At 46.7% G+C, this 26,857-nt stretch overlaps 1 protein-coding gene across 3 annotated transcripts in view; it reads right to left on the bottom strand.

Annotated features, from left to right (window-relative positions):
* LOC142578676 (beta-galactosidase-like) overlaps positions 1 to 26,857 on the bottom strand; it is a 62,312-nt gene that overhangs the window by 3,332 nt on the left and 32,123 nt on the right. Inside the window, exons 7-14 of one of the 3 annotated variants that reach the window (XM_075688146.1) lie at positions 25,368 to 25,548; positions 25,224 to 25,267; positions 24,295 to 24,413; positions 22,326 to 22,400; positions 18,399 to 18,485; positions 16,520 to 16,627; positions 13,034 to 13,165; positions 3,475 to 3,723 (exon numbers count right to left, since the gene is read on the bottom strand). In XM_075688146.1, coding sequence (XP_075544261.1) covers positions 3,475 to 3,723; positions 13,034 to 13,165; positions 16,520 to 16,627; positions 18,399 to 18,485; positions 22,326 to 22,400; positions 24,295 to 24,413; positions 25,224 to 25,267; positions 25,368 to 25,548 — 995 coding nt within the window. The remainder of the gene's footprint in view (positions 1 to 3,474; positions 3,724 to 13,033; positions 13,166 to 16,519; positions 16,628 to 18,398; positions 18,486 to 22,325; positions 22,401 to 24,294; positions 24,414 to 25,223; positions 25,268 to 25,367; positions 25,549 to 26,857) is intronic. The other 2 variants (XM_075688148.1, XM_075688147.1) reach the window with 2 other exon arrangements.

The raw sequence follows: 26,857 nt of genomic DNA, 5'->3' as shown, positions 1-26,857 counted from the left end.
GCTAATGTTGTGCGGCAGATGGCGCGGCAAGCAGTTTTGAAGTGAGGGAAGCTCGCAGTAAAATTGAGTATGAAGAACGGCTGAGGAATATGGAGGAAAGTAAATGGGCTGGGAGAGTGTTCAGGTATCTGTACAGGCAAAACATTGATTCACAGTGGAGGAAAAGAACTAGGAAGCTTACCAGCAAGTATGTGGCCTGTGGGGTGGGCAACACAGCAACAAAGAAGGTCAAGCGGAAAGTCAGAGAGGCTGAATTAATCTCATGGGTGGCGGCAATGGAAAAGAAACCTGCCATGAGTAACTACTTAAGGGGAAAAAGCGAAATTAGGAAAGAAACCATTTATGATAACTCAAAGGGAAGCTCATTACTTTTCGAAGCGAGATCGGGATGCCTTAGAACACGCACCTATAAAGCGAGATATAAGAAGGAAGAAGAAGCATGTGCTTGCTGCGGTAAAGCTAGGGAAACGACGGAGCATATTTTATTAGAATGTGAAGACGTCTATCCAGCGGTCGATTTAGGCACCACTGGCCTCCTTGAAGCCCTTGGGTTCAGCGGAAGCAGTGGTAAAGCAAACAGGTCCGCAATAGACATCAGTAAGAGGCGATTGGAGGATTGGTGGAAGAAAAGTAGGGAAACGACAAAAGGCGGAGACGTACAAAAGCACAGTTCGCAATAGGGTATCAGAAAATTTGGACGTGGTAGTTCATAGTGTTTTTTTTTCATTGGTTAATCTAGGTAGGATATTAGGCAGCATAGTAGCAAGAGCTTGGTGGCGCAAGCCACCGCCCCGTTCCAAAGGGGACGCTCATAACATCCATCCATCCATCCATCCATCCATCCACAGCGAATCAAGTGCGTCGCAGCTGCGCTTGCAATCAAGAACCGACGAATCGGGGCCTTCGCCACCTTCACATGTTCAGCGTCTTTGTCTTGGCAGTCTTCATCGGTTGTGCAGGTCTGTTTTCAGCTTAGGATGTACCGGCCGTCGCGATTCTTGGTGATGGTTTTAAGCCTCGGCTAACATTCGCTTCGTTGGACATCGGTGGTGTGGCACAGTCGGACCCAGAGCTGCGACGAGTTGAAAATGGCATCTGCCCGCGGCATACGCCATCACTGCGCCAAAACACTGCAAGAAAAGTGATATCCTGCGGGAAGTGGACGCCGGACTCTTGTCTAAGCAAGAAATTGCGAAGAAGCATGCAATACCGAAAAGCACGCTATCTACTTACATAAAGAATAAGAGAGCTATTGAAGATGCCTTGGCGGCAGAAGTTTCCAACGAAAGGAAGAGGTTGCGGCCCGCAAAGTATCCCGACCTCGAGAAGGCGCTATTGCTTTGGCTAAAGGACATGCGCGCTCAGGATATTCCACTAAGTGGCCCTGTGATACTGGCGTAGGCAGCGGACTTCGCCCTGCAGCTGGGTTACAGCGACTTTGCTGCTTCAGATGGGTGGCTGCACCGTTTCCGCGAGCGTTACAACCTTGTTTTCCGTGCTGTGTCGGGAGAACCAAACGCTGTAAACGTTGAAACGTGTGAAGCTTGACGTTCGGAGGTAATGCAAGGCCACATGGAGAAGTACTCTCCGCAGAACATAATTATTGCGGACGAAACTGCTTTATTTTTCAAATTGCTGCCTTCCAAAACAATCACATATAAAGGCGACAAGTGCACTGGAGGGAAAAGAAGCAAGGAGAGAATAACTGTATTGGTTGCAGCGAACATGGCAGGAACTGAAAAGCTGCCGCTTTTAGTGATCGGCAAATCTAAATGTCCGCGTTGCTTCAAGAACACCCGGTCCCTCCTGTTACGTTTCGCCTACGACGCGCGGTATAGCCGGCGCGGATGCAACGGACGCCGGGGCTTCATTCAAAGCGGCGGACATTTTGGCCCGTTCAGCGCTGCCGTAACGCTTCCTGCCAAGCGCGTCCAGGCATGTTTCAATGCCACGTGTCTTCGTGTGTGTGTGTGTGTGTGTGTGTGTGTGTGTGTGTGTGTGCGCGCATGTTGGTGCCCACGCTTGTCAAAGCGCGGCAGCCGGGGAGAGGAGCTCCCCAACTGTGAAGCGAGGAGGTCTGACGGCGCCGGCCCGGCGGATGCGTCACTTCTTGTCTCAACGTGTCTCTCAGCGTGTCCGTGACCCGCCGTCACGGGCGCCTCTCGCAAGCCGTTCCTTCTTGCCCTCGACTCCGAGAGTATAAAAGCAGCTGCCCCGGACGCCGAGAGAGGCTTCGAATTCTTCCGTCGAGTAACGTGCTCTCCCGTCTCTCCACTTCGGTCGACCTGACCGGCCGCTCTTTTGCGATGCTAGAATAAACAAGTTGTTCTGTTAGCAGTCGACTCATGCTTTGCCAGGACCTTCGGATGCTTCCAGTTGCGCCCCAGGCCGCCAGGCCAACGCTACCCTTGGGGCTTGCGACCCATCTGCAACACTCCCAGTGGACTACGCGGCCAACAGAAAAGCATGGATGACGGGAGAACTGTTCGGACAGTGGCTAGCGAAGATGGACAAAAAGTTTGAGCGTTGTGGTCGGAAAGTCCTCCTGCTTGTTGACAACTGTTCGGCTCAAAAGGTCGACGTTGAGACGAAGGCCATTGAGCTAGCCTTCCTTCCACCTAACACTACAGCGGCGCTGCAGCCCATGGACCAAGGCATCATTAAAAATTTGAAATCATTTTACCGGCGCCATCTGTTGGAGCAAATTATTTTGTGTAATAATTATCAGGTGACGCTCCTAAGTGCGCTACACATGCTTGTACGTGCTTGGGAGCAAGTAATTGCGGTTACGACAGCAAATTGCCATCGCCACTGCGGCTTCGGCGCGCAAGCTCTACAAGAAGGAAACCAGCCACCTGCGCTCGAAGATGGCGTTAGCGCTCCCATGGCAGACGTTTTGGATGACATCTCCTTTGCTGACTATGTCGATGTGGACGAGAGTGCAGTGGTGTGTGGTGCGCTGACAGATGAGGACATAATTTCTCAGGTCAGAAGCGCTGAACCTGTCGCTGTCAGTGACGACGAGGAGGAGGAAGACGAAGCGCCAGTGCGGCCCTCCTCTGCGGAGGTCATGGCTGGATTGAATGCTACTCGTCTCTTCTTCAGTTTTGAAGAAGGCGAAGAGGAAGCATTCCGCCACATTCGCTCGTTAGAGCAAAAAGTGATAGCTGTCGCCTTCAAGGAAAAAAGGCAGGCTACAATCACAGACTTTTTCAAGCATTCAATTTCTGACATGCCCTATTGCTTCCAAATCGCAGTGTATTGTTATTCTCCTTCACTTTCGTTAGTCCGAACTGAAGCGGCTTCCCCTTGCGGTTCGAATTAACGAGCTTTTACTGTATATATATATATATATATATATATATATATATATATATATATATATATGTATGTATGTTTGATCAGAGCTCTATGTTTGATTAGAATGGCCACGCCTGCAAGCACGCGAAGGCGGCCCATAGCGTACTAACTAACCTTTTTCCAATGGTCGAGCCTGATGAATGTGTCTAGAGGTTTGGACACATTCAGCCCGAACGTCGCCTGGTAGACCGCCAGACCCGGCGAACACACGCCGCAGCTGTTGGCAAGCTGGCCCGTCGCTGTCGAAGAAAGTACACCGTCGTCAAGTTCACGCTGTGCGGTCAGGTGATCCCTTGTGTCAATGGGTGTCATGTTCCAGTGGGTCAGTGTTATTCCAGACAGAGTCACGTTCGAACCAAGTCCCTTAAAAAGAAAAAGACAGTGGCGATTTTGCGGCAAATGCCAGAGAAATTTGTTAGCATTAAGTAGCACCTCTTTAAGGTCCTTTCCGCCGCGCGACTGGCCGCTAAAGGCACTTTGCGAGTATTCGCGGACTTCATTCCCGATTGGAAAAACACTTTTATGTACCGCGTATTGCATGAGCAAAAAAAAAAAAATGTTGTATCGGCAGTTTTTCATGTTGCTCTACAATTTTCTCATTTGCACTTCTCATCTAATTATAATATTTGAGAACTTTATAAAGTAATGAAGAATAATTACGTAATTAGGCGGAATGTAAAAAATAATCGTAGTGTCTCCAAGCGACGGCAAACATTACCTTGGTTTTGTCCAGCTATACGTGGCATTAATTTGCATATATAGTATATACACCAGCGTCGTCCAGTGTGAAACTAGCGCATTTTTTGACACCGTATGGCACTGGGGACGCTGGCGTATGAGTGAAAACGTTAACATATACTCGGATTGATGTCACATTTCTCAGGGAGGTTCCTGTATACAAAGCGAATTAGTGGCTTTGAGAGGGAAATTTGGGTCATTTCGGCGGGAATCGAACCAGGACCTCCGGGGTGCGAGGCGAGCACGCTTCCAAGCAGTAACGGCCGCTCCACGGTTCTGGCTCCATAAAGGAGTGCCCAGTGCATGCCTGATTGCGCACGTCACGTCGCAGCCATCTCGCTAACTAGTTCGTCCGTCTATGGGCGGCACACGTGACGTTACGGAGCAGGTGGCGCCACCTCACGAGTGTATAAATTGAGCGCGTTGATCACGTTCCGAGGTTTACAAACGGCATAATGCTTTCGCTTTCCCTAGTGTAAGCACTCTTAAGTGTCTGCAGAACCTTAAGTTCAGTAATAATTGCTGTCGCGCCAGGTGTCCTTGGCCCTTAATACTTTTTGTTACCTGCAGGTCTTGACGCTAGAGGTCGAACTAAGAGGTTGAAACCATCTTGGTCATTCGCGAGGCTCGATTGTTCGTTGACAATTCCTCACGTTCGCGCTATGCGGACTTCTCCTTTGGCGGAAACGCGTTCGCTCGTACTGGAACATCTTGAGACTGAATACGGACGTCATCATAACATTTTTTTTTTATGGCTCTGTGGTCAAGGTCAGAGGATCTAGTGTAGCTGCTTTTCACATTCCCTCTTTGAAGTATGATTGCTCTGTTCGCTTCACTGCAGTCGTGTCCTCCACAACGGCCGAAAACTTTGCCATTGAGGCAGCTCTAAAGAAGCTACGGTTTTGTACGCCTTAACCTAGCCATCGCAGCAGAGGGCGACGAGGGCACTGTTGCAGTATTTAAGGGCTACAAAATTGTACAAGCGACTGTAGCATGAACAGATGTTCATAGTGCTGCAAGTGCTACTGTGCTGTGCGGTGACAGTGTGCGGCGACAGTGACCAACTGTGATTGTATGTCTGTGCTCCTTTCTTTCTTTATCTCTACTTTGTTATCACTACTTCCCCCTCCCCTCTTTCCCCAGCGTAGGGTAGCAAACCGGATCATCCCCTCTGGTTAACCTCCCTGCCTTTCCCCTTTCCTCTCTCTCTCGCTCTCTACGCCTCAACCTGTTGTCATTTTTACAGATTCAAAATCTGCCTTCGCAGGTTAGAGCACGGGTTCCCTACTGATGCCTTATGTCTTAGCTCCTTACGCTCGGTGCACAATCTCCATATCAAAGGCTTCTCCATGCGTTTTCAATGGGTGCCCTCGCACATAGAAGGGATGAAGCTACCCGTGTCACCAAATTCAAAGAAACTTCGAGAAGCAAGAAAGCACAACGTGTGAGGGGGGCGTAGTTCAACAGGTGAACTTTACGAGCGCGCCTTTCTGCACCTATCAAGAGGTGCATTGCGAGTGATAGCGGCGTCATTAACGCCGCCTGTAACGGTGGGCGCTGAAAAGAAATGTATTTATTATTATTAATAATAATAATAATGATAATAATAATAATATTAATAATAATAATAATAAACTTGTATTTTCTTAACTCGTCACGAATAAACAAAATTGACCAGGAATTTTATTTTCGTTGAATGAATCTAACTATGTCTTGCTTGAATTTAAAAAAAAAAAACGCTTTTTTTCTTTCCCAGTGTTTGTTCCCTCCAAACATAGTCGCGCTTCAATCGCTGCTCCCATAACCACCCTTGCTGATGTCGGTGACAATTTGTACTGAACCGCTTATCGGCCGAAGCTTCGCGACCTATTTGGAGCGACCTTGTGTATACCTTGACTGAAATTGGACGTACTGGCCCAGTATTGCCCGCCCATTTGCATGCACTGTGTCTACATGGGCAGTTCCGGATGTCAGGGTCATGATAAGTACGCAACGTTCGATGAAACGTTTAACACACTGACGTCATCAGCACCGCGTTGCACGTGCCGACCGTTCTCCCGCAAGTGCAGCAATTTCGGTATAGAGTACTAGAACAAGGCTCAGGGGTACGAGCGGCTGAGGTGGCGCATGCTTTGCAGCGAGGCGCGCGACGACGAAACATACCGTGGTGGCTCTGCGATCGAAGTGGATTGGGCCACATCAAGGTCGCGCCATTGGAAACAGCTGGCGATGATTCTCGGAAGGGTCATTCGTACTACTACGCGCGCTGGTATATGCGTGCAGGCCGCCCAAACGGTGTTTATAATTGGATATGACATGTATTTGTGCCTTATGAATAGCTGCCTTTCTTTTATTTTATTATTATTTTTTAATTCCACTCGGTGATTGCCCATGCACTGCGGCCGCAGTGTCGGCTTTCATTGTACGATCTTATTGTACGGTTGCCTATAGAGAACAAATATTTTTATTGTTCTTCAAGCAGATTGTATATCTCGTGTTGTATTTTTGCGCATATAGTTTTCCATCACTATAGGTCTTGCGAAACGCAGACGGAAAAATACACGTAAACATCCTGCTCGGCGCTTCAAACAAATAAAACCTATCTGCCCCATCCGGCGCCCTGCACTCAGATTTCCGGGCAGTATTCTCACAGAAAAAGAAAGAAGAAAACTGCAGTGCAACATCCCATTCGTGTTTCCGTGATCCTCGCGTAACACAATGCGGAGTAATTGGTACGAGTTATATTACTGCGGGCGGACCTCGGGCGCCGAAAGCAGTTTTAGGTAGCCATTATATATGCTAATTTCTCGCTCATAAGCCATATGCAATTTCTTGTACAGTCCATGCTATAAAAATATATACATAAAAGCGCGGCCCGGTAGCCTAATTAGTGGCTGCATAGTGGATATGGCGTGGCGCTGCTAAACTCGAGCTCACTGGCTCAAACCAGGTCACGGAATTCGATGGGAACGACATGGAAAAGCACTCGTGTGCGTCTGCCGATGTGCACGTTAAAGAACCCCAGGCAATGACAACTGAACATGGTGCCTCATAATTATATTGCCAGACGTAAAACTCCAGAATTTGGTTAATTAAAAAAACAAAGAAAAGGTACCTGCGCCCTTCGGCTTTTTTTTCAGTGGTGTAAAAAATTATTATCGAGTCTGATTTCCGAGAAAAATATGTTACGCTTATCCTATATTTTATAATGTAATGACGTTTCCACGTGTACGTCCGCTCAATGAAGCAGCTTCTGTATTATGAACGGCTGCTATCAGTCATCCGGTGCACTATCATATATAAGGACAATAACGAAGCAATTAAAGGAACGGTATGCCTCACATACACGTAGAGATATTTCTAAATCTCCCGCGTTCGTTGAAGAAGATACATGTGGTACCACATTGGGCACCCAGTTTTAATGGGCTGCAGACATGGTGAGACTGTCAAAAAATGTTTTCCTTGCCTGAATCAAGTTATCAGATTTACAGGCTGCCCAAAAACAGGACGTTTATATTAAATGACAGCTAGGAAATTGTGCAACAGGACGCGTTAGCACGCCTTAGTTAATTCTCTCAAGAAATGGTGCGCCTCTGCGCAACAGCCACGACCCTCCAGCACAGTCATTCGGAATAAGAGTCCTCACTTGAATCGGCCCTTTAGCTTCGAGACTTCAAAAATGTGGTTATGCGTTACATTGGAACTGAAACGACAATACGATAATTTTTCATTGTTGATTCTGAAGTCGAATGCGATCTGAATACCAAATACCATTCTATTAGACTATATGTTTCTACTTCATTTCTCCTGCTGGCCAGGAGATCGCTAGACAAGTCACGGAAATTACATTGGTAAAGATGTCCCGGTCTTCCCGATTCAGTCTGAGTAGATATGCAATATATTTTCTCTACACTGTTCTTCATATTAACGTCCGATAATTACCTCGATTCCTTTTCTCTGAGAGTCGACTGGTTCACGTTCACGGGGCTGGTGCAGCTTTTAAAAGGTGCATGTGATTTCCAAGACACGCTTATTCCTGTCGGGAGTTTTCACTTCTTCAATCAGCGCATTTAGTATATTTGATAATTCTTCTCTTACATGTATGTCATGGATATACATGTATATGTCTGTGTACCCTTAGATTTACCTAGAAGTGCACTGATCATCTACATCTCTTCGCGCCACTGAGTTAATAAACCTAATTTATTTCCCTATGATATTGTTTTATTTGATCATTGTCCCTGATCAACATTCCACCAACAAGAAGCGCGCGTCAAATGATACGATATCAATAAAATTTTCTTACGTAGCTTCATGTTGCGCATAAGCGGCGTTTGTGGCAAAAATTACGTGTTGCTTACTTTAGGAAACAATGTTAAAAATAGCTGTTCACCTGGCTAAAACTGCATTTGGTACCGGCCGACAAGAGTCTCGGGCGCACCCAAGCAGGTGAAACCATAAAACGATTTTACTGCACAGACTTTCTGCGAGAAAAACTGGGCGTCCGCGAGCGCTCGCGCATCGAACACGCGCTCGGTACTGCGCATGCGCAGACCGCTACGTCTACTTGCGTCCTTGGGTTGTTGACGAGACGTTCATTTGAGGGATCGCCAGCTGTCTCTGCGCTGCAGGCGCGAGTAAGAGCGGAAGCGAGAGGGAAAATCTGGGGGCATTCGCTCCTTGAATATATCATCATCATCAGCCTGGTTACGCCCACTGCAGGGCAAAGGCCTCTCCCATACTTCTCCAACTACCCCGGTCATGTACTAATTGTCACCATGTTGTTCCTGCAAACTTCTTAATCTCACCCGCCCACCTAACTTTCTCCCGCCCCCTGCTACGCTTCCCTTCCCTTGGAATCCAGTCGCTAACCCTTAAAGACAATCGGTTATCTTCCCTCCTCATTACATGTCCTGCCTGTGCCCATTTCCTTTTCTTGATCTCAACTAAGATGTCATTAACTCGCGTTTGTTCCCTCACCCAATCTGCTCTTTCCTTATCCCTTAACGTTACACCTATCATTCTTCTTTCCATAGCTCGTTGCGTCGTCCTGAATTTAAGTAGAACCCTTTTCGTAAGCATCCAGGTTTCGGCCCCGTATGTGAGTACTGGTAAGACACAGCTGGTTATTCTCTTTTCTCTTGAGGGATAATGACAACCTGCTTTTCATGATCTGAGAATGCCTGCCAAACGCACCCCAGCCCATTCTTATTCTTCTGATTATTTCAGTCCCACTTCCAGTGCCTCGCTACCTATCGTAAACTGCTGTTCTCTTCCGAGACTGTTAAACATTCTGCAGATTAATTTTAGACCCACCCTTCTGCTTTCCCTCTCCAAGTCAGTGAGCATGCATTGCAGTTGGTCCCCTGAGTTACTAAACAAGTCAATATCATCAGCGAATCGCAAGTTACTAAGGTATTCTCCATTATCTCTTATCCCCAATTCTTCCCAATCCAGGTCTCTCAATACGTACCTCGTACATGCTGTGAAAAGCATTGCAGAGATCGTATCTCCCTACCTAATGCCTTTCTTTATTGGGATTTTGTTGCTTTCTTTATGGAGGACTACGGTGGCTATAGAGCTGCTATAGATATCTTTCAGTATTTTTATATACGGTTCGTCTACAACCCGATTCCGTAATGCCTCCATGACTGCTGAGATTTCGACTGAATCAAACGCTTTCTCGTAATCAATGAAAGCTATATGTAAGGGTTGGTTATACTCCGCACATTTCTCTATCACCTGATTGATGGTGGGAATATGGTCTATTGTTGAGTAGCCTTTACGGAATTCTGCCTGGTCCTTCGGTTGACGGAAGTCTAAGGTTTTCCTGATTCTATTTGCAATTACCTTAGTAAATAATTTGCAGGCAACGGACAATAATCTGATCGGTCTATAATTTTTCAAGTCTTTGGCGTCCCCTTTCTTATGGATTAGGATTATGTTAGCGTTCTTCCAAGATTCTGGTACGCTCGAGGTCATGAAGCATTGTGTATACAGGGTGGCCAGTTTTTCTCAAACAATCTGCCCACCATCCTTCAACAAACGTGCTGTCACCTGATCCTCCCCAGCTGCCTTCCCCCTTTGCATAGCTCCCAAGGCTTTCCTTACTTCTTCCGGCGTTACTTGTGGGATTTCAAATTCCTCTAAACTATTTTCTCTTCCATTATCGTCGTGGGTGCCACTGGTACTGTATAAATCTCTACAGAACTCCTCAGCCACTTGAACGATCTCATCCATATTAGTAATGATATTGCCGGCTTTATCTTCTAACGCATACATCTGATTCTTGCCTATTCCTAGTTTTTTCTTCACTGCTTTTAGGTTTCCTCCGTTCCTGAGAGCATGTTCGATTCTATCCATATCATACTTCCTTATGTTAGCTTTCTTACGCTTGTTGATTAACTTGGAAAGTTCTGCCAGTTATATCCTAGCTGTAGGGTTAGAGGCTTTCATACATTGGCGTTTCTTGATCAGATCTTTCGTCTCCTGCGATAGCTTACTGGTTTCCTGCCTAACGGAGTTACCACCGACTTCCATTGCACACTCCTTAATGATGCCCACACGATTGTCGTTCATTGCTTCAACACTAATGTCCTCTTTCTGAGTTAAAGCTGAATACCTGTTCTGTAGCTTGATCTGGAATTCCTCTATTTTCCCTCTTACCGCTAACTCATTGATCGGCTTCTAATGTACCAGTTTCTTCCGTTCCCTCCTCAGGCCTAGGCTAATTCGAGTTCTTACCATCCTGTGGTCACTGCAATGCACCTTGCCGAGCACGTCCACATCTTGTATGATGCCAGGGTTAGCGCTGAGTATGAGGTCTATTTAATTTCTAGTCCCGCCATTCGGGCTCCTCCACGTCCACTTTCGGCTATCCCGCTTGCGGAAGAAGGTATTCATTATCCGCATATTATTCTGTTCTACAAATTGACTTGTCTCCAGCCTGCTTCTTGCCTACCCTGGCATTGAAGTCGCCCATCAGTATAGTGTATTTTGTTTTGACTTTTCCCATCGCCGATTCCACGTCTTCATAGAAGCTTTCGACTTCCTGGTCATCATGACTGGATGTAGGGGCGTAGACCTGTACGACCTTCAATTTGTACCTCTTATTAATTTTCACAACAAGACCTGGTACCCTCTCGTTAATGCTATAGAATTCCTGTATGTTACCAGCTATATCCTTATTAATCAGGAATCCGACTCCTAGTTCTTGTCTCTCCGCTAAGCCCCGGTAGCACAGGACGTGCCCGCTTTTTAGAACTGTATATGCTTCTTTCGTCCTCCTAACTTCACTGAGCCCTATTATATCCCATTTACTGCCCTCTAATTCCTCCAATAGCACTGCTAGACTCGCCTCACTAGATAACGTTCTAGCGTTAAATGTTGCCAAGTTCAGATTCCAATGGCGGCCTGTCCGGAACCAGAGATTCTTAGCACCCTCTGCTGCGTCGCAGGTCTGACCGCCGTCGTGGTCAGTTGCTTGGCAGCTGCTGGGCACTGAGGGACGGGGTTTGATTGTTGTGTTCATATAGGAGGTTGTGGCCAAGTACTGCAGGCGGGTGGCCAATCCTGTTGTGGTGAGGGAGTGCGTTAGCGGTTCTGGTCACCGGGATCAGGCCACACTCCAAGCCTGTTTATGTAATTTGATCAACACAGGGTTTTTTTTTTTAATCCGGTGGAAAATTGCGCGGCACCGGGATTCGAGCCATGGTCCTCTTGCACTCTAGGCGTATGTTCTACCTCTACGCCACCGCTGCACCCCATTGAATAAATGACTCTGCCTAGATACCTAGCCACTACGGAGGCGGTTTTTACGCGTGTTGTAGGCGTTTGTCCCTAAGTGTGCCGGCATTTCGGTGTGGGGTCGAGTTTGTTTACGCTCGGACGCTGGCTGCCGGTGCAGTAAAATAGGTGAAACAGCGGGCACTGACGCCTGATTTGGCGACCGCTGTGTCGGACAGCGTGTCTCGAACCTGCGGCGCTCGTGCTAAGTCAGTCGTGGCGTATCATAGCTTTCTCGCGCCTTACTGTAATGTACTTTGTAATTAACATAATCGTTTCTGTGGAAGCAGTAGCGACCGTAGTACAGCACTGGCCGCATATATTGAAAATCTAGAAGGCAGAGCGCCTTAGGAACCGCGGTTGAACGCAAGTGCCTGAAAAGCTGCCGGTGACGATGACTAACTCAGCACCAGCGCCGCAGGCGCGAGAAAGTCTGTCCGGCGCACCTTCAGAGGCAAAGTTCTGACTGGCATTGCAAAAGTCGCGGGGCGCGGTAGCGCTGAACTTAGCGTCACAAGTAGGCGGCTGGACGTAATTATATATATTTATTCAATCGTGTTTTTTTTACCAATTGTAACAACGTGTCTTTATTTCGCATTATTGGCGGCGACTCCAGGATACCAAAGCGGCAACGGGGACACGATAGCTACAACTCGGACTGGTCCGTGGGTTGGGGCTCGCCGAGGCCTGCGCGTGCCAGGCGTAGATAAGATCGGCTGTCCGCGAATCGCGGACAGCCAATTACCCACGTGGCTCTCGCGGTGTACGAGAACTTACGATAAGCGAGACCAGCCGAGACAAGCCGCCCGTCCCGCCACACAGACGGAGAACAGGCTGCGCCGGCGAGGAGGTGCGCGCGTGAGCATTTCACGGCCGACGTGTCAAAGGAGCTGGTCGCAGAGCACACAGGCACGCTGTCGCCGCAACGGCGGCATGTCAAAATTTGTAGGAGGCTCTAAATAAACAGAACAAAGACCACAACGGATTATGCCGCACGAACGCCTAACTACAGTTTACCAAACGTATGTTTGGATTGCTTCGGCTCACCGTCCTTGTCTGATTGTGCGCTGAAAGTTTTTAGTTACCTAACCAACACGCGCAAACAGCCACATTAGTGAAGGATAGTTCACGATTGCCGAGGCCGACTTACCTTGGAGTCGTTGAGGTCTATGAAGCCGACCCTCCCTTGGTTTTCCACCAGTATTGTAAGCCTCTGGCCTTTCGTAACCGGGATCACGATGCTGTACACGTTGTCCATGCGTGAAATGATGCCATGGTAAACCTGCAAGCGCGCCGACGAAAACGTATATAACCTTATAGTGAGTGACTGCGTTTTGGCATTGGTGAACAGCGTGCCGTATTAATCGCATGTGGCTCTTCATCGAAGTGATGGGAAGTGCTGGGAATGGACGTTAGCGATAGTATGGACAAATGTAAAAGTATGTGCGGCAACAAAGAATGTTGCATACAGTTAATAATTATAAATAAAGAAGGAACGTTGTGAGATGAAAGAAAGTTTAATCAGAATAGAGTGTTTTAGGTGAGCGTCTTTACGGTCCGCTCCGGTCCGAGTTGCCCGCTACGTCACAGCGGCTCGGCGGACGATTTTCACGTTTTAGTTATACGTTTAGGGTAGCTGAGTGGACCTTTCGTAGTTGCAACTCCCTCTGGCCAAATTCAGGGTAATGAAAGAAAATAATAACCCCTAATGATCACTTTTATGAAGTAAAACGAATATATATAACTTATTTGTCCATGAAATATCTAGACGTGCAGTTGTAATGCGTTACCGGTCCATTTTATCCAGTGGAAAATAAAGCGCCGTCTTGGTGAACGCCACGTGATAGCCAGCGAGCTTGCTTTCTGCATCCAATCCTTTCTGACGCCAACGCTAGCCACAGCGCTGCACAGCACGCTCCGCTCAAGCAGCTTGTAGGCGGACCGTGTTCGTCGCTCCGCTAGCCCGCTTGCGGTTAAGCGGAGGGTGCATGCGCATTCGCGCTTCCGCTCCGCTCAGCTGCTGAGCGGAGCGTGAAAACGCCGAACTGACAGACTCCGATAACTGTCTGGTTGGCTACTCGGCACTGGCGGGAAGTGGAGAAAGCAGAAAAGATAAGAAGAGCAGAATGATTGTAAAGCGGGCGAGTTGGAACCTGTAAATTCTTGGGCAGCGAACAGAAACGAAACACGAGAGAAATACAGTACAAGGGCTGGTCTAGGAACTGAAAGCTTTTATTGGAAGAGAAAGATGATATAGATAGTGACTATGAAAGTCACGTAGGTGACCGCGCCGCTACTTCCCCTGAGGCTTTGCGCCATCTCGTGGTGCTGCAAAGAACCCAGGGGCGCGCGTGCTCCTCTGTGATTGGTTGGCCTATTCGTCAAGGGAACAATCAGGCCGCAGCCCCCACGGTCACGAAACCCGGTGAGGTTCGCAAAGAAAAGCTTTGCTTTTAAAAAATGGTAGCGTGAGCATTATCGCGACAGCAGTCTGTGCAGCCAGAGCAGACGACGGGCCGGTGATGGATGGACGTTATGAGCGTCCCCTTTGGAACGGGGCGGTGGGCTGCGTCACCAAGCTCTTGCTATTATACTGCCTAATGTCCTACCTCCTTTAAACAAGAAAAAAAGAAACACTGTGAACTCCCACAACGAAATTTTCTGATCCCCTATTGCGAATTTTGCTTTTGTATGTCTCCGTTTTTTTTTTTTTTTGTCGTTTCCCTACTTTTCTTCCACCATTCCTCCAATCGCCTCTTTGCGGACATGTTTACTTTTCCACTGCTCTCGCTGAACCCAACGGCTTCAAGGAGACCAGTTGTGCCTAAATCGACCACTGGGAAGACGTCTTCACCGTCTAATAAAGCATGCTCCATCGTTTCCCTAGCTCTACCGCAGCAAGCACATGCTTCTTCTTCCTTCTTATATCTCGCTTTATAGGTGCGTTTTCTAAGGCATGCTGATCTCGCTTCGAAAAGTATTGAGCTTCCCTTTGAGTTATCATAAATTGTTTCTTTCCCGATTTCGTTTTTTCCTCTCTTTTTAGCCTCTTTGACTTCCCGCTTGACGTTCTTTGTTGCTGTGTTGCCAATCTACAGGCCGCATACTTTCTGGTAAACTCCCTAGTTCTTTTCCTCTACTGTGAATCAATGTTTTTCCTGTACAGATACCTGAACACTCTCCCAGCCCATTTAATTTCGTCCATATTCCTCAGTCGTTCTTCATAATCATTTTTACTGCGAGCTTCCCTCACTTCAGAACTAGTCCAGCCCATATCACCCTGCACAGCTTCATTTGTAGTCTTCTGTGAGCACCCAATGCGAGGCGTCCCACTGACCTTTGGTTCCCATCGAGTCCTGATTGTATCCCTGATTTAAAGCAAACAACCGCATTTCCAAAAGTAAGTCCTCGAACCATCACACCTTTCCACATACCTTGGAGCACCTTGTACCTATTGTATCCCCATAGCGCTCTGTCCTTCATTATGGCTGCATTTCTCTTCTCATTTACTGTTACTGTTTTTTTCTGCGTTTGCGTATATCTATTGTCTTCGTTTATCCATATATCAAGGTATTTATATTCTGTTACCTGAGGTATTTCCTGGCCCTGTATTGCTACTGCCTGTTCAGTTTTCATTGAATACCATAACACCTGATTTTCTAACGCTAAATTTCAAGCCTAAATTGTTGCCTTCCTGTCCACACATATTAGCCAGACGTTGCAAATCACTTTGCTTGTTAGCTAGCAAGACAATGTCGTCCGCATAAAATAAACGTGGAAGCTGCTGCTCTAATACTGTACCCGCCTGTTTGTATGAGAGATTAAACCAGATATTACTTCCTTCTTGCGCCCTGTCCATCCTCACCATGTACATGATAAACAGCAGTGGAGATAAAGGGCACTCCTACCTCAGTCCCTTGTTTTTTTTTTTTTGTTTTTTTATTTATTTATTCATACTGTCAGCACAAGCCAAGCCAAGTTGTTGATATCAACTTTCTCCTCGCTCCTCATCCCTTCCCATTCAACGCAAACGGTGTTTTCTAGGTAAATCTCTCTAAAAAGCTGTAGACAATCGTCACCTAAACCTTCCCCTTCCAGAATATTCCACAATAGACCACCGCCGGAGGGTATACCTATGTACAGCTTCGCTGTAAAAGCAGACGCCTCGTAGTCCCTTTCCGTATGAACATATATAAAGACCCGCATATTTGCGCATGGAATACTGGACATGCCCCACATATTGATTGATACACGGGGCATACGGGCTTTTGCGAGAGGCTGCGAAACAAGTTCCGCGGGAACCAGAAATGCCTCGCAAAGAGCGCGCCGGGCGCCGCGGCCGCTTTTTCTGGAACTCCGCGTCGGCGGGATTCGTGTAGTGATTCTGTAAGGCCGCTCAAGTGTGCCGGGCGTTGTTCTTATGATTAATTTGTTGTCATTTTATTACCGCAGCGTGTGCATTTCGCGTTCCTAGTATTCTCCTTCCTTCCTGGGGTATGTTTATCTTGATGAGGGGACGACGACAACAACAGCTAACGCAGAAGAACAGCAGGCTATGGAGAGGAATTGAGGAAACAACTTTGTTGCCTTCCTTTCTGCTTAAAGCCCAACTTCAAATGATAGTCTATACACGTACGTCATCCACGTAGACGTATCCTCGGTCACGAAGTCCAGGTGCAGTAAGTGCTGCTGGATTCTTGGGAAGGAAGGTCACCCATGTTTCGTACAGCACCAAGGCTTGGCTCTGCGAGCGAGATTAAATTAGGCACGAAGAAACGTACGAAAAAACGTTCCAGCGCCCATAAGTATAGGCATCTGCATAGGCACTGCAGAGGACTTGGGAATAAGGTGGGAGGCGAGGGGGCAAGTTAGACAGTCCGTTTTAATTTTGTATCTCATTGTAAACTTATGCCTTACTGTATATGTATTTCTTGTCAAGTCAACAGTTCTGGGTGCCTTCTGTTGCGTTACGCGGGAGACTTGGCGGATAACCAATTGCTGCCACCTTCATCAGGCACCTTTAGCGTAGCGCTATCACATAACGCTGCCGTTACCGTACGTGCCGGCTTTTAGCGTGCTTGCGTGTGCGCGTCTTGCGTAGATTTTGTAACAAATTTACTAGAGGGAACTCTGACGCTGCGGCTGTTCAGCTACCACGGGTGTAGTACTTGTCTGATGTACCGGCTTGTTGCTTCAGACGTTCTCGTGGCTTCACTTACTGCACTCTATAGCTACTTTATTGGCCCGAATTGTGCAGCAGTTGTACTGATTCTCCATACACAGAAAGTAATGAGACGAACACACGCGTAATCAATGCGAATTGTTGCGTTTATAACGCAACATCACGTTGGAAGGGAACGATTAGCAACGTCACAATGTCGTCTGAAGCCAGTAGGGCCAAGCTCTGTTAAATCCATGCATTTGCTAACCTTCATTCCATGCTACGGATGGGGTCGAACCCGCGTCCTTGAACTCAGCAGCGCAACATCATTGCCGCGAAGCTACCACGATGGGTCAACCTACTACAATAGAAGCCGCTCTGCAATAAACATATTTCACAGACAAAACGGCTTCCGTAGCGTAAGTCGATAGCTTTGCAATGAACGTGTTTCACAGATACACAAAAGGAACGGCGGACAGGTCACGTGCTATAACGCGCAGCTGTGACGAAACCTTCCCTGCACCTTCTATCTATCTGCCCATAGCTATAGTGCGGAGAGGCGAGTGACATGCAAAGTGCTCGGTGGACAGAACAATCGACCGCTAGGAGAACATAATGTTCTAGGCTATTGCTCAGGAACTCGGCGCAGATGGCTACACATGCGCTGCTCCAGTTCCCGAGTCCTATATATACACACACGGGTCTACCTGACAGGCTTTGAGAACGCCACGTGCTCTTACCGCTGGACTGTGTGTGCATTCTACGTCCTTCGTGCTTCTCTCTTTGTACACGATCACCGTGCCCTCCGTGAGGGCCAACGAGAGCTACGTCGGGTTAACTGGCATGCCTTTATCTACGCCTTAAAGGCACAGTGTAATAAAATGTAATATGACACAATCATAATGACAGACACGTAGACGCGCGTCACAGGCACCTGTGACGTGCGTTTACTTGTCTAGACATACGCGACGTGTGTTGCGTATTTTTCACTGTGGTTGTAACATGACCTCCTGCAGTGTATTTATATATATCCTTTCTCTCGTTCTCTCGCTTTCCAAACGATGGCCAGACCAGCCTGCTTGCTTTTTGATCATTGGAACTGGCGGTCTGCATCCGGCAGTGCTGACGTAGTATTTCATCGCTGCAATGCACATCACCAAGCAAATACAGAGAAATAGGTAAATAGCGGCGCATTAGACAGGAGGTGACCGCCAAAACAAGACTCACAGAGCCAAACTCTATATTTTAGTGAAATATGGTGAGTAGCTTTCGAATCGCATTGGCACATATTGTATGGCTCTTTCGATCTAAAGTGCGCAACACTAGATTCATGCTCAAGTGGTGAATTTCTTACCTGCCTAATTCGCTCAAATGACAATGGTCGTATGTATGATATCCTGGCGTTCACCAAAAGTTCCCTAACATCCTTGAGGTCGTACAGCTAGAGAAAAAAAAGAAACAAAGAGAGGGTGGGAAGAGAACGGTGCGAAAATTTGGTTAGGAGGCTTTTCTGAAATACTCGATTTTGTGAGAATTCAAAAATAGCTGACAACGCGTCAACGAAACAAATGAGTAACTCGCAAGGATAGACTGTGACCACGTGTGAAGATGCGCTGGGATCACACATACAAAGCGAACAAACAATAGCGGTATAAGTGGGGCAAAATGCAAAGGAAACAACTGGCTCTGCATGTTAATTTACGCGCTTGACTTCACCCGCATTTTAAAGGTTATAAAAATATGGTAAAAAAATTTTCATACAAGGTCGTTCGCCTTTAGCTCGCAAGAAGATGTTATAGAATCATGTGACGCTAAGTTATCAAATCACTGTGGTAATATGCTGCTATCAGAAAATGCATTTTTCGAAAGTAGCGCACAAGTATACACATGTAAATTTTACGAGGGGTTCTATGCAGGATGGCCCGAGTCTGGCAACGTTCGAGAACTGCACGAGCTCGGGTGGTGCCCTGAGATGAACGAGCAAATCGTATCAAGACATGAAATTCAGCCTTCGGCACGCCTCCAGTTTCAATGCCGTATCTAGATTTACCCTTAGGGTATCATCACTTGGGCGTTACATCATGGGCGGTGGAAAAAGGAGGAGTCACTTGGTCAAACCGTCGGTACCGCCTTCATTTGTTTCATATGCTTAAGTAAGTTGTTAGGAAAATTCACCGACTATTACCGCGGATGCCGGATGGATTGATGGATGTTATAAGTGTCCCCTTTGGAACGGGGCGGTGGGTTGCGCCACCAAGCTCTTGCTATTATACTGCCTACTGTCCTACATAAGTTAAACAATACAAAAATAAAAAGAAATAAACACTATGAACTCCCACACACAAATTTTCTGATCCCCTATTGCTAACTGTGCTTTTGTACGTCTCCGTTTTTTGTCGTTTCCCTACTTTTCGTCACCAATCCTCCAATCGCCTCTTACTAATGCCTATTGCGGACATGTTTACTTTTCCACTGCTCCCGCTGAACCCAAGGGCTTCAAGGAGGCCAGTAGTGCCTAAATCGACCGCTGGGTAGACGTCTTCACATTCTAATAAATCATGACCCACCGTGGTTGCTCAGTGGCTATGGTGTTGGGCTGCTGAGCGCGAGGTCGCGGGATCGAATCCCGGCCACGGCGGCCGCATTTCGATGGGGGCGAAATGCGAGAACACACGTGTGCTTAGATTTAGGTGCACGTTAAAGAACCCCAGGTTGTCGAAATTTCCGGAGTCCTCCACTACGGCGTGCCTCATAATCAGAAAGTGGTTTTGGCACGTAAAACCCCAAATATTATTATTATTAATAAAACATGCTCCGTCGTTTCCCTAGCTTTACCGCAGCAAGCACGTGCTTCTTGTTCCTTATATCTCACTTTATAGGTGCGTGTTCTAGGGCATCCCGATCTCGCTTCGAAATGTAATGAGCTTCCCTTTGAGTTATCATAAATTGTTTCTTTCCTGATTTCGTTTTTTTTTCTTTTTCCTTTGGCCCGCCGATGAGCTGAAGTGAGCGCCATCTGGTGGTGCTTCAAGAAGGCGTCCTCCGCTTCCCTCCTCATGCTTCCACTGCAGCCTTCTCCACTGCTTTCCTCCTCGCGATCTCTTTGCTCTCGCCACCTTTCACCCGCTGCTGTGCTCAGCGTTCGCTCTTTCGTCGTTCGCTGTGCTCGTTCGCTCGGTTTTACGCCCGGGAAGGACGAGGCACGCCGACGCTCAACGTGGGCGCCTAAGTGCTGCGCTCTAAAAATGTTATCTTTTAATGTATCCGAAAGAAAGGGAAGCGTTGGCGCGAGAATGCGTCGCGTCTGCACTCCTGACATTCGACTGTGGACAGATGCATATAATGCCTGAAGGAGTCGACACGCACTTGAGGCGCCTCGGAAAGGTGTGTCAAGATCGCGACTTGCACCCAATGTGTAGATAGATAGCGAGACATTCAGGGTATTGCGATATTGCATATTGTGTTGACAACAATAAGCACACCCTTTGTTCACAGCGGCCTGGCGAGCGAACTCAGGCGAGCAAGAAACTCGGGACATCCTGCATAGCACCCAGGGCAGGCACAATGTGGCGATACTGTCAGCTCGATTCTATGCCACTCTTATTATCCAGCGTTCACGGCCGGCTGATCCCATCGATAACGCAGTCGGAGCGTAACATGGTGGCCAAGAGGTGTTTCCGCATCAGCACTCACTTGCCGCGCACGCAGCCTGCAAAAGCATTGCCTTCGAGATCTGTATCTGTTACTCGCCGGTACGGCCTACTATACGGGGCAGTATGTTCAGGAGTGTCGTGCGCCATGCCGTGACGTGAGCCGGCAAGCGTTGAAAGGCCCGGCACTTGGACGCCAGCTCCATAGAGTTTCATAAGGCAATTATTGTATGAAACTCTATGGCCAGGCCATGCGACAGCAACGCTGCTGCCAACTTATATCGCCACTGTTGCCAGTTGCCCGTGCCCCGCGTGTGCGTCAGAGGTCGTGATTTTTTTTTTTGCTTTAGTCCTTTAAATGTAGCATTCGTTTAGAATAAAGGCTTGCTTTTCCGTGAGTTATTCTAGTTTTAATTAAACACAGCGGCTGTTAGCGCAATTTAAACGGCTGCCTGTGTCTATTTACTTCAATGTTAATTTAATTTAATGAATTGCACACAATTAACAATAATTAATAAATAAATACCCAGTTAAGTAAAAATTATGTTAATAATTGTTAGTTAATGATTTCATTATTAATTTGTTATTTACTTTGCCTGGTAATTTGTGCATTTAAGTGGTTGTTGGTTTGTATTTCGCATATTGCATAATTAGTTGAGTAACTAGTAAAACAATCACTTTTAGTTCCGTATTTTTGCTATATCCAATACATTGTTGGTCCTGTAACTTTGTCACTCCTGTGATCGTGTCCTGTGACACCTGGCAACGCGTACAGGGGGAGCGTCAGGCACGGGCCCTCCCTGAACACACTGACCCTTTCTAGTGCACTGCATCAGAGGCAACCGTCCCCGACGCGTGGATTTTGACATCACCTGTATAATTATTACATTATCCCGGCCCAGACGTTTTACAGTGATAGCTGTTATGGACTCACTCTCCTGGTCTTTTTGATGGCCGACGGATGTGGTAGCTGGAATGCCAAACTCCTTTGCGAGAAAAGTATGAAGGAATAAATAAAGATTTTCGTTGTGTCTCGAGGATCGGAACTGACGACCGAGACTAATTCTCGGCCGCTCTAGCGATGCCAAAGCAATGGATGATTCTGGAGAGCACGATCGCGATAGCAGCTGCCATGATCGGTACTGGCCAGCACTGGCCTCCGCGCCTTCTTCGTGCTGTAACATGACGCCTTCCCAGTTGCGCAAACGAGTCTAAAATTAAGTTTTCTTCTTTTATATGTAATGACAATGGTTGAGTGCGTCTATTGCGTCTTCATGAGCATTCTTCTTCTAGCGCCCGGCTTCTCATGTTTACTGCATGGCGCTGACGCCATCTTGTTTTGTTCAAGGACAACGTGTGGCCTAATCTGTCACGCATCAGGGCTCCTCGAGGTACAGAACGCACAGCTGCTCGAGGATTCACACTCGAGGTCAGGCCACCTGTCGTATACCAACAACTCATTGTTGGAAACTCGTTGGAAGCGGTTGTTGGTAGCATGGCGGAGCGCGCGTATAGAAACGTGCCGTGTGTCGTCTTACTTAGCAAGTGGTCGTACACAATAGCGTTATTTTCTTCTCTGAGTGTTTGTTTATATTGGAAATGCTCTTGCGTTGTTTCGGTGGTAAGCTCACCTTTTTTAGTGGGAGCTTCCCCAGCGCCATCTTCTTTTTGGGCTCCGGGACGGGTACATGCGGCACCGGAAGGTACTGCGCGTGCAGCGGCCGTCACGTGATGAAATACAGATATTCGTAATGCACCATTCAGGAAACACACGATGCTCGTAATTTTGAGAGAGAACACGTTGCGAGGACATAAGGAAGTTACATGTATGCATTGGCCCGTAAACACCATGATGACAGGGACATTAGTAGACATTTATTATCAAGCACTGACTCCGCATGCATTTTACCAGCAGTATTTACCAAACTGCGGTACACGGACAATCAGGAATGCCCGCCACAGTTCAGAACGCATCAAAGGGCACCCGTTGAAGTTGCGACATTAACGGGCGTAGTCTACGAAAGATGCTGGTGAGACATTTGTGCGATGAATAATAAAAAGTTCTTCCCGTTGACCTAAGTCATATCGTCAATAACAAATAAGCATCATTTTGAAGCTGCCGTGCAATTTCGAGAGTTTTTTATTTGATCTCGCGTTAACGCATGTGTTTGCGACACCAAGCGTGGGCCACATGCGAACAAGATTCCTACAGAACAACTACCGTATTTAGTCGTGTAAGTCCCGCGCTTTTCGAGGTAACTTCTACTAGGTGCCGGCCTTATACGAGACTTACAGGTACTCATTGAATCTTCAAACTGCATTCAGACTGTGCTCACATGAAACTATTCCCCAAATTTTCGCACTCCAAAGTGCGGGTGCGGGCCTAGCTTACATGATGGCGCGGGCCTTACATGAGTAAACGCGGTAAAACGTAATTCTGGCTCCATCGAATATGGCAAGTTTTATTTGTTACGGATAATTAGGGTTGTAGTTCGTCTTCCGTCGCACACTCTTGCTCGAAAAAAAATATATCATACAGATTCCGCAGCCCCATGTCAGTGACTGCGCAGTTCACAATACAATGCACCCTTTCGCATGACCTATCAGCATGGCCTCTCAGAATGTTTACAGAGGCAATGCTGCGAAATTGGTATTTGCTGTAAATAACGCCACTGTCCACTGATCAGCAACTACACGCTGTCCTTATGCGCTTCTGCAAGCGGACAAATTCATCCACCAAGTTGGGAACCAAGGGGACCTGTCAAGGAGAAGCAGTCGAGGGAACCGTCGGCCATGTATATTCTTAGAACATCTGGTTTAGTTTGAACGTTCCATTATCGCGTCATGCGTTTGGCAACTAAAACTGACTCGGAAGATTCAAAAAGTCCCGCGAGGATACACGCGGTAGCATGGATGTCTCTTTAACCAACCGATGTTCTTAAAAGGGCACTAAAAAGAAGAGATATTTAAGCTGCATTAGTAAATTGCCCTTCGACAATACCGAGTCACTTTAGCAGTGAGACTAGGTTTGGTAAACCAGAAGATACGCAAACACAAAAGACGGTTGGCGCCTTGAGGTTCGCGCAACAGCAGCTCGAAGTATGGCGTCATGAATTTTGACGGCGTCTGCTGGGTTAACATTTTATCGGTTAAGACGGGCGACATTCCACAAGAGCAAAAGACCGAACTATGAAGTTTCAAGAACTTTCGTCATGCCCCCGCAACGGCCAAAATAGAAAGAAAAAAAAAAGGTACACTTTGAAAATTGTGACGTCATATGGACGTACCAGCACTGAGGTTTCCGCGCGAAATGCAATGAGTGGAAAAATTTTGTCCTTCATTGTTTTCTTTTATGATAGACCTAGTAGCACAAAGTTAACTAAAGTAGACTTCCGCAAGAATACGTCATCACTTTAAACAGATGTAGCGTTTCTCTTTAGTGTCTCTTTAAATCAAACTTAGTGACAAGATTAAGAGACCACTGTCGGTATCGTAGAGTCAACTCGTGTTCGCGTTATCGCGACTCTATATTTTTCATGGGTTGCAACTTTTGATGCTTTCAATATGTGTTTAGTTGCGAGCTGACGCCAGTGCAAATACCTTGGCAATGACATCTCGTATTGCATGAAACTTGTCCGTTGGGTCGCCGGCTTCTGTCATGGGAGCATCGTAGTCGTAACTCGTAGTTGTGGGATGGAATCCGTACCTGTCAACGTTAGCTGCGTGCGGAATGAGGAGCACAGAATTTAAGGCAAATAATCTGCACAAGATCCGCTAAGGCAAACCAGCGACACAAGCTGTCACTGTACCCTGCGTAGTGCCTCCCTGAAATCGAGACACCTCGTCTTGACCGAGATAGAATTGAGTCCTTGAGTTGGATTACTTGAAGCAGCGGACATTACACGGACGAGAAATCAAAATGCATATACGTCTGATTGACGTAAAATACCAATGAACTTTTTAATCAATTGTTTTACTGCATACATTGCAAATTACGAATTGTAGCCGGTGACCTTGCGAGGCATATCCACTTGGAACGAATTCTGAGGGTCGTACGGGTTTCGAGATATGTGCCGTCAAACTTGTAAGAATGCACTATTGTTCTACATACTATTTAACAGACCGCCGTTTCAGGCATTCAAGCACAAAAGTAACTGAAACGCCCATGTATTTCGCCGCACACTTTGCGAATGAAGATCTCGAAACTAGTGTCATCCTGAAAATTCGTTCCAAGTGGATATGCTTTGCGAACTCGCCGGCTGCAATTCATAAATTACAATATGTGCCGCATAGTAATTCCTTTAGAAGCTGATTAACAAGTTTTCGTTAGTTGGTCGGTTATGCATTTCGATTTCTCGTGCAAGTTATGTCCGCCTCTTTGAGTGATCCAGCTCTGTGATTAGGATTCTATCTGAAAAATTTATGTTTGGTCTAAAAAGCCCGTCCGGTATAGCTATAAATCGCTCATCGCTTGAAGTATTCTACCATATCCATTGGATTGCTTTATGTGATAATCGTGTTATCCTTACCGCCTGACTTGACGCCGAATGACGTCCCACCATGAAACATGTACCTGCGTATCAATCAATCAATCAATCAATCAATCAATCAATCAATCAATCAATCAATCAATCAATCAATCAATCAATCAATGAGATTTGTTGAATACTCACAGCGCGACGGAGGCATTCATGCTCAGAATCCTGTCAAGAGCGCTCGCTACAGCCGCCGTCCTAACTGTGCTGTGTCGCTTCGCCCAGTGGTCCAGCCAGCCCGTGTAATACTCCGAGTTCATCAGCGGTCCCCGTTCTTGGTGTCGGCGCTGAACGGCGAACATCTTCTCGGGGTCCGAGGCTGGTACGTTTCGCGAGTGGTGGAAAAGAAAGGAGCCACTTGTTTTTATTTTTATTTATTTACAAATACTGCTATCCCATGAATTGGGACATTGCAGGAGTGGTACAGAAGATTATACATAAACAATATTAGGAAAGTGCATGATTACAAATGTGAGTGCAAAGATTTACAGAGAAAACAGTACAGAATCATCAAGAAAATACATGATTTGGCAATTCTCGCACAAAATGATCAACAGACATTTCACATAATGTGCCACCTAAATCGTTCCACAATTCGACTGTGAAAGGAAAAAAATGAAAATTTGAAGCTGTCTAAAAACGGCATAAACGGCACGATGTTAAGCGGGTTGGAAAAGCGAGTGACACGTGCTGAAGAACTGGCGAAAGAAAAGGGGGCGTCAACATAAATACGCTTGTTGATAATCTTGTGAAGTAGGGTAATGCGATCACATATGCGTCTCTGTTGAAGTTTGTCATGTGATAACGTGCGGGCGTGAACTTTGGGAGAGAAGCGACGGTCATAACCCTTATATATAAACCTTATTGCTTTTTTTTTCCTGCACATTTTAAAGTTTAATTATGTCTTTGGCGAAGTGTGGCGACCAGACCGCCGATGCATATTCCAAGTACAGGCCTTACTAAAGATTTGTACGCCGTCAGCTTGAAGTTCTTGGTTGCATCTTTTAATGTACGTTTTAAGAACCAGAGTTTCCTGAGTGCCTTGGAGAAGTACGCCAGACATCCAGGTGCGCCTCCGTGGAGCGAGGGCGCATCGAGGAATGAACGACGCGCAACCGTCTGTCCATCCACCTTTCTTTCTGTAAGTTTGCTGAAGTGCGCCGCTCGCATCTAGAATTGTCAGCTAAATAACCTGTCAACAAGAATAATAAGCTGGGATGGAACCGGACGCTTCCTTGATTACCTCCTTAATTTTATAAAACCTCACCGTATCTTTCGCCGCACACCGAACAGTCCAGATCCAGATATAGGAGATATATTTTGTGTTTTGACTGCTGTTTCAAGTAATAATAACTTCCCTTTGAAACGTTGCTCTCTAAGGAGAACAACGCTATTCTTTTTTTTTTTACTGCAATTCCCATATTCATAAATTCCAGCATTGACTTGCTTTTAGTTATTGTTTTATGGTGCTGTTGAGAATTGTGCACACACTGTTTGACTGATTTTGTCTTCTATGTTCTTATGGGACAAGTCAAGCTACTTATGCAGCTTTTAGCCCAAAATAACCATCCAGCATGTATACTGGAAAATAAAATTGAAAAAAGATTATTTGCGTCACGGTGACATAT

Source organism: Dermacentor variabilis, chromosome 4, assembly GCF_050947875.1.
Source record: "Dermacentor variabilis isolate Ectoservices chromosome 4, ASM5094787v1, whole genome shotgun sequence".
Taxonomy (NCBI): Eukaryota; Metazoa; Arthropoda; class Arachnida; order Ixodida; family Ixodidae; genus Dermacentor; species Dermacentor variabilis.
Note: the sequence above shows the minus strand (reverse complement) of the source record. Positions and strands in the feature narration are given on the sequence as shown.